At 42.1% G+C, this 7,382-nt stretch overlaps 1 protein-coding gene across 1 annotated transcript; it reads right to left on the bottom strand.

Annotated features, from left to right (window-relative positions):
- Positions 1 to 1,461: 1,461 nt before the first annotated feature.
- Positions 1,462 to 5,901, bottom strand: LOC109629594 (inositol monophosphatase 1-like). The gene is made up of 9 exons (XM_020087353.2): positions 5,365 to 5,901; positions 4,228 to 4,315; positions 3,930 to 4,069; positions 3,710 to 3,814; positions 3,292 to 3,337; positions 3,104 to 3,212; positions 2,908 to 3,016; positions 1,806 to 1,957; positions 1,462 to 1,717 (listed from the first exon to the last, which is right to left on the bottom strand). The coding sequence occupies exons 2-9, from the start codon at positions 4,288 to 4,290 to the stop codon at positions 1,590 to 1,592; spliced, it is 852 nt and encodes a 283-aa protein (XP_019942912.1). The 5' UTR covers positions 4,291 to 4,315; positions 5,365 to 5,901; the 3' UTR covers positions 1,462 to 1,589.
- Positions 5,902 to 7,382: the final 1,481 nt, after the last annotated feature.

Here is a 7,382-nt window from a genome sequence, read left to right as displayed (position 1 = left end):
TAGGCAAGAAGGTGAATTTAAATAAATGTAAGAAAATCAGCGAGTTCAATCATCTGAGCAAAAATAAAAGCATCTTGAGAACCTCATCTGTCTGCTGAGGCATTACTGACCTCTAGTGGAAAACGCTGCTGAGTGTCATAAATTGTGTAAACAGCAGTAACCCTGAAATAGAGGCTCTCAGGCAACATGGTGACGTTAACACTAAGTAAATTATAAGACACTCGACAGGGCCGGTGTTTATCAAGTGACTTCAGCGCCGACTTCACTCAGAGTTAAGGACTGTTGCCTCTAATGAGGGTAATCACCCCGGCAGAGTTTCACTCATTTCCATCAGATAATTACACATTAGAGTCACATGAGGAGAAATAAATCCACTGATTGGAAATCCAGTAGAAATTAGCATCAGTCTCAGACTGGTTGTCCTGAAATCTGTGGTGATAGTGAAATCCTGTTGGACGAGATGACATCACACCCCCACGATCAGAGGAATGGGATGATGTCACCACGTCCTTGCATGACATCACTACTCTAGATGCTGCCCACACACACACACACACGTTATAAAACATCTAAAGAATGCAGAAGAAGCTGAATATAATAAAAAAGTATGAAGAGTTGAGTAAAGACAAATGTTCTGAATGAGCTGAACGTCTTCATAATTGTTGAAATCGGTTGAAATATGCAGGAGTTGTTGGCGACCGAACCACAAAAACTGCATTAAAAAAAGGATTTTGTAGTAATAACACAGTAGGAGAAGTTGAAAGAAGAAATTTAACAGTAGAAATGTTGTGAAAGGGCTGAAGGTTTTCAAATTGGTTGGAGAATAAAGCGACATAAAAAAAGGCAGAAGAAAAGAAACCTGAATGAGAGCGAGCACCTCAACCAAGGCCCAACAGTCTCTTTACAAAACCACATTAAATTCGATCCAGATTTTTATTTGGATCTGCAGGAGTCACAAATAAAAGCCTCATTCATCAAGATCCTTGAATTATTCCCTAAATCAATGAAAAGATCCTACAATTATTTTAAAGAGTTCCATCGCACATCCTTCCACCGTGCTCTGTGATACTACGTCCTGTGGTGTTTGGGTAATCCTGCTAACTGACGAATTAATAAAGACAAAAGTAATGAGAGCTGCCCTGAACCAGCTGGTTAAAATCTGTCGGATAAAAAAGTTGAAAGTGTGAGGAAACAGTAAAACTATAGTGCGACTGGTGTGTCCACATTCACACTAATTTAACCGAGACAAATGTCTCCGAGGACGTGGAGCATCAGACGTACACTCAAACAGCCACAGAGAAAAGACATTATGCAGATGTAAAAGTGTGAAGTGCAAAACTGCAGCTGTTTCTCCGCTTCAACAACAGACAAATCACAGGAGTGTAATGAAATTTTACCTGAAGGTCGATTCAGTCGAGCTGAAATCATTTTCTTGGGAGTGAAAAATCCACAGCCTGCAAATTAAGATGATCAGCACAGTAACTTTATTTAGAGACACACACACACACACACAGCGACAGTTTCCACTTTTGTTCACATCTTGCAAAGCGTTTGGAAATTCATTGTCGACTCAGGGCTAAAGAATATTCTCATTTTTGGGGCACCAGGGCGTCGTCCCTCACCACCGGGAATATTTCGATTTCCTTGATGATGCGCTTCGCGATAACGTCGTTGTTTGCTGAGACCATCCGTCGAGACATCAAATCAAACGGCCCCCCTTAAAAAAATAATCAAACAAAGGCTTTGTTAAGAGGGATAATCAAAGAGCTGCTTCTACTTTTAACCACAGTGTTACGCATACACACCATCCACATCCAGTAACAACCCTCCGGCCTCTTTGACTATGACGGCACCAGCAGCAATGTCCCAGCAGTGGATCCCGATCTCAAAGAAGGCCTCCACCGCCCCCGACGCCACCAGACACATGTTGGTGGCAGCTGTCCCTGATCCGCGGAGCCTGTCGGGACAGATCAGCCAGAGATGAGTGAATCTGAATCGGCTACGGTGACCGACCGAGACAGCGAGCTGCAACCGCAGGAGCTTAGCACACAGGTTTTAAGTTTGTTGGGGTGATGGAGAGAATAAAGGTAAACACGACGCTGCGGAAACTAGTTTGTTTTCACTCGTGGGCCGAGACAGAAATGTTGGCGTAGATCTGGTCAAAGTTTCTGTCACTTTATTTACCACTGCTACCACAAGATAGCATGTTCATAAACATGTTCATTTATTTTGACAGTTCCATCTGTTGGCAGGGAGCAAACCGGCACATTTAAGGGACTGACATGTTTGATTGTGTGCAATTCAGTGCAGACTGATAGAATGGAAGGCGACTGCGGGGCCTTCGGGGAGGTGTTCGCTCTACTGACTGTCATTCTGCTTTGTTTAAGAGAATAAACTCTTTGATTAGCAGTAATTCACACCAGAGACCGACCAGAGTCACGTGGGCTCCTCCCACTGCCCCTCCACTTCAGCAGGTTTGCTTTCACTCCGATGGGAGAAGCGAACATGAGCAGATTACGACGAGACTCTTTCGCCTCATTGTCAATGCAGTAAATATTGGAGCCATTTTTCTCTCTCGAGCTACAAACGGGATCCTCTGAGCAGTTTTGACACTAAATCGGCATTTTTAAGGAAATTGCTGAAATCCTGTCTCTGTCTCAGAAAAACTCTCCTGTGAGATGCAGCAGATTTAAACTTTACACAGTGAATAAAACCACAAATCTTTGCTGAACAATACTTGTACTATAGAAGAGACTGATGCAATGTGTACTGTGTTCATATCGGATATTAAACTGTGCAGTTTCACAGGAATTACACATTTCTATGACTGTTGCCTGAAAGTCCTTCAGTGTCGTTTTGTTTTGTCCACAATGTGAAAGTCAGTGTGTGCGATGTGAGACCACTCACCCATGCACGGGGATGCACAGGATCTTCTGCATGGTGGAGAAAATCTTGTTTACTTTTTCTGGAGTCCTGTCGTATCCATGTTCAGAAATGATGATGGACTTTTTGATCTCTGCGACAGAAGCGAGTCAAACAGCCAGCGTTACGTTTGGAACACGGTTTAGAGACATCAGACCGAACACAAAGACACAAACATCACCTGTGACATCAGACACCTGAATCGGCTCGTCGTTGCAGAAAGCTCCCTTCCCATTCCTCGCCTTGTACATCTTGTCTTCCAGGCAGCTGTACACCACACCGAACTCCAGCTGACAACACATCAGTTCATGTTTTCACTACCAATTAACTACTTCCTTAAAAGATTATCTTTTGCTTGATGTGACGTACCTTCTTATTGACTGCGAAGGCAATCGACACAGCCACAAACGGGAATCTGTTAACAAGTATCCGGGTTAATTATCAAGTAGCTGCGTGTTAGAGGATTAATGAATATTTGAAAAAAGAAGAATAGAGTTTCCTCATTTTGGGAGACAAGCAGAGCACGAGTTGTGCATCCAATGTGAAAAGACTCATATCGACCAGTTTTTATCAAACGATGAACTGGTCGGGTTTAAGAAATGATAACTGTGCTGGCGTGAAACTCACAAAGACATTTTGGCCGATACTTGGATTGGATTTTTTTTTACACCCCAAAAAACTACAGCTCAAAAAGTGAGAGGTTAAAAGTTGCGATGATACTTCACCATGTACATACTCTGAATGTTCGTTGTGATGCTGAGTTTGGTTTGAACAAATCTCATCTTACCCATGTACGAAGTTTGTGGTTCCATCCACTGGGTCTATGATCCACGTGGGTCTGTCAGTTAAGATGCAGGGTTCGCCCTTCGCCACCGACTCCTCCCCGATGAAACTGACGAACCAGAGGACCAGTTATCAAGATAAGTCCGAGAAATGTTGAAACATGCAGATTCATATGAGTCCACGTGTGTGTGTGTGTGTGTGTGTGTGTGTGTGAGTGTGTTTACCAGTGTGTTCCTTCTCCAAATTCTTCTTTCAGAGATCCGATGATGATTTTCTCGACTCTCTCATCAGTTTTTGTGACAAGATCAACAGTGCAGCTTTTTGTCATCACTCTGATTTCACTGTCTCCAGCTTTTCTAATTTCCTAAAAAGAAATAGTGGATTGTTAACAAGCTCTTCTCCTGCTTCATAGACGTATTATTATTATTATCATCCAAATGCAAAATGTACACACATTTGGAAGGAAAATAACTTTATGCTGAAAACTCCAGAGAAAAACTAAATCCACATGCTGTAACTTACTGCTCCGGCTTTTCTCGCCACTTCAACAGCAAACTCATATTCTCTCTGCCATGGTTCACCCATTTTTCTTCTTCTTGGTTTAGGACAGCTGCAAAAAACATAGTATTTGCTTAAAAACAATCACAGATATATAAAAGTGTAAACGTGTCGTGTGTCATTCACACAGCATGTAAGAAGAAGCAGCTCAAATGAGTGGCATGCCAGACATAGGCGTTAACGCCCCTCGATCTGAGACCGATCAAACATCTCTCTTACGACACAATGGGTTATGAAACACTTCCCCTGCAGCTGCTGTCTGCTGATTGTTTCAAATTACAACCACAGAACTTGATCTTTTTTAAGTCAGAAACACTGACGTTGCAGAAGAAATGTGTTTTAACTGCATTTAATAATTTCGTCTTTGTAACAGGTCTTTATCTTAAACATGGTGTGAGCATCTGTTTTTTTTTTTTTTTTTTGATCGGAGGTTGCAGGTACAATCTGTCAGCCTGAGAGGTAAAACCCAGGGATTAACAAGAGATCTGAAATTCATCAGAAAGTGCAAATTCACGGCCACTCAGACGAGTTTATCAACATTTTCCATCACTTCCTCTCTGAGGTTTGGTAACTGATGAGAGGAAACTGTGCAAAAAGATTTTATTGAGTGACAATAACTGACGGGGACAGAAAATATAATAATGGGACAAATACTTCTCAGATCTGCATGATGGTGTTGTCTCAGTCCAGTTTATGAAACTGAGCCAACAATCCACTTCTTAAAATCTCACCTCACAGGTTTTTATCACATTATATAACACTGAAGACAAACCAGTTTGTCTCTTTACAGACAATGTGGGTTCGTCTGCAGCAGACGTGTTATTATTTCAGGACAAGAACCCTGAACCTGCTGGAGTCTGCTGTGACAGATCAAACTCTTTGGTTCACTGCCAGTCTTCATACGAGTCATTTTCTTAATTTACTTTAATTAATCATTCATGTGTTGTAGAGTGGAAGCTTTTTTTTATGAGTTTTTGGAGATAAATGAAATATATATTATTTATTATACAACGTATTTGATATTAAGATGAACATACACCTGTACACCTTAAATACACATACATGAATCGTCAACGCAAAGCTGAAAATAAAGAAACTCACCTGCCAAAGTCTGGAGGTGTCGTCAGGTGTGGGTCCTTGATGCAAGTGCACCTGCTTTTGAGGAACTTCACTTTAAGTTTCCTCAATGTAAAGATGAGGAACCTGACAAAAAAAAGCTGCTACAACACGGTGGGAAAAGTACTAGCACCGCCCTCACGTGTTTCCTCACAGGAAAAAAGAAAAACATTCTGCCCTCGGCCTGCAATGACATGCAGCAACTTCAGATGCAGTGGTCGCATGAGTGAGTGGAAAGTTTTCAAGCATCTTCTTAATTCCTCTGCAATGACTTGGTTGAGGAGCTGTCTCAGGAGGACACGCCCAGCAGTGTGCGCACCGCTGAAACATCCAGTGGAATCCAGAAATGGGACAGACGCATCATCCGTACATACAGCGTGTGACATGAACTGAGATCAAAATGCTGAAAACTTCCAGCCTCTCAGTGTCGATGTCAGTTTATGTTGAGCTAAATCAGATTTCCTGAGGTGAAACTAAAACATTTTCTTTTCTCTGAGAAAGCAAAGCGAACATTCCAGTTCCTGACTTTAGTTCTCACATGAGATTTGGCATGACTAACAAAGCTCCTGCCAGTTTTATATTTCCTGACAGTTTCACCGCTATTGAGCTCTCCCCTTATGTTCTTTCATTGTATTCCACTAGCGGAAAATACTTGGAAAAAACCCCTGGTGAGTTGGTGTAGATTATGCCCGTTCTCTCACTGTGCCGCCTAAAAGTTGGATCAAGTCTTGACAATAGCAATGAAAGTAAATACTGCACACGCTCGGGTCTAAAAGCATGTGGATCTAGATTTGCACGTCTATCTTAACTGCTTTCCTGCAGCAGTTGTTTGTTTTGTAACTTCGTTTCTAATTCTCCTGCTCTGCAAGAGGAGGAAATAATAAATGACAACGATATGATGAAGCTAAAAATTAATAGCAGCTACTCTTAAAAAACAGATAATAAAATGTACTTCAGTCTTTGATGCTACTCCCAGGAATACAGAACACAGAAGGTTTCATGCCGAAGAAGAAGTAGTCATTAAAACAGAATTACAGGTTAACACCAAATATGTGTATTAGGTTTCTATGTGGACTGATTCTTATGTCTGCGCAGCACAGTCCTGGTCCGGGGCTCGTTCAGACACGAAGTTCATTCACAACCACACCTTGCATAACTTGAACTTAAGTGTGTTGAAACGCCCTGAGCCTGTTTGCTGTTGCACCATTAAAATGTTTTTAAGAATCATAGCAGATCCAGTTACAAACCTTCACATGGAAACAGTTTGGTTGGATGGAGATAAAACTGGCAGAAGACGTCGTCAACCTATTACCTTACTCCCTGGAAGGATGCACACGCTGTGCAGCCGAAATAAAAAAGAGCTCTGTTGGATCGAACAGATCAGAAGGGGCGTCATGGAGGGGGGGATTTGTTGAAAGTTTTGTTTGACTGAGAGCAGCAGGAGAGCAGTTGTCACCCTGTTGTCCCGGCTGTGCACCAAATATACGAAGCACTCTCAAACGTTGGGAGACAGACAGAGAGAAGTAATAGGACAAGCAAAACAAATACATCAGTGCTGCTGTCTCCCTGGCAGGTCCATTATGAATAATTTATCTGGGGGTGATGGATGTTTGGATGTTTGGTTCTCTGGAGTCGCAGCTGTGACTGAAGCCTGCCACCAGTCTGGAGCTGCTGAAGGTCACCGGTGCGACCTCAAGATGAGCAGGAGCAACAAGGGGCCACGGATACGCAGCCAAAGTTATTCCAGTTCATCCAAAGAGGAACATGAATGCCTGCACCAAATTTCACGGCAATAGTTGTTGAGACGGTTCATTCAACCGCAGAGAATAGAAGTCATCCTCAAGAGACCATGAATGTCTGTCAGAAATCCTAAACAATTGACTGATTGAGCCACTAATGTTTCCATCTGTAGACCCATTACTACTTTAAATTAAAGTAGCTCTAAAGAACCAAAATGAATCAGAAATGTTATTAAAACTTTCTTTATATTTGCGTGACTGTGT

The sequence above is a fragment of the Paralichthys olivaceus genome, chromosome 17 (assembly GCF_024713975.1).
Source record: "Paralichthys olivaceus isolate ysfri-2021 chromosome 17, ASM2471397v2, whole genome shotgun sequence".
NCBI classification, from domain to species: Eukaryota; Metazoa; Chordata; class Actinopteri; order Pleuronectiformes; family Paralichthyidae; genus Paralichthys; species Paralichthys olivaceus.
This window is presented reverse-complemented; position numbering and strand designations above follow the sequence as displayed.

Bases quoted from the DNA above. Each gene is read 5' to 3' on its own strand.
- LOC109629594 (XM_020087353.2), bottom strand. From the start codon at position 4,290: ATGGGTGAACCATGGCAGAGAGAATATGAGTTTGCTGTTGAAGTGGCG. The intron at 3,815-3,929 runs GTAAACACACTC...CTGGTTCGTCAG, and splicing joins TTTGGAGAAGGAACACACTG to TTTCATCGGGGAGGAGTCGG. The intron at 3,338-3,709 runs GTAAGATGAGAT...ACTTGTTAACAG, and splicing joins ACCACAAACTTCGTACATGG to ATTCCCGTTTGTGGCTGTGT.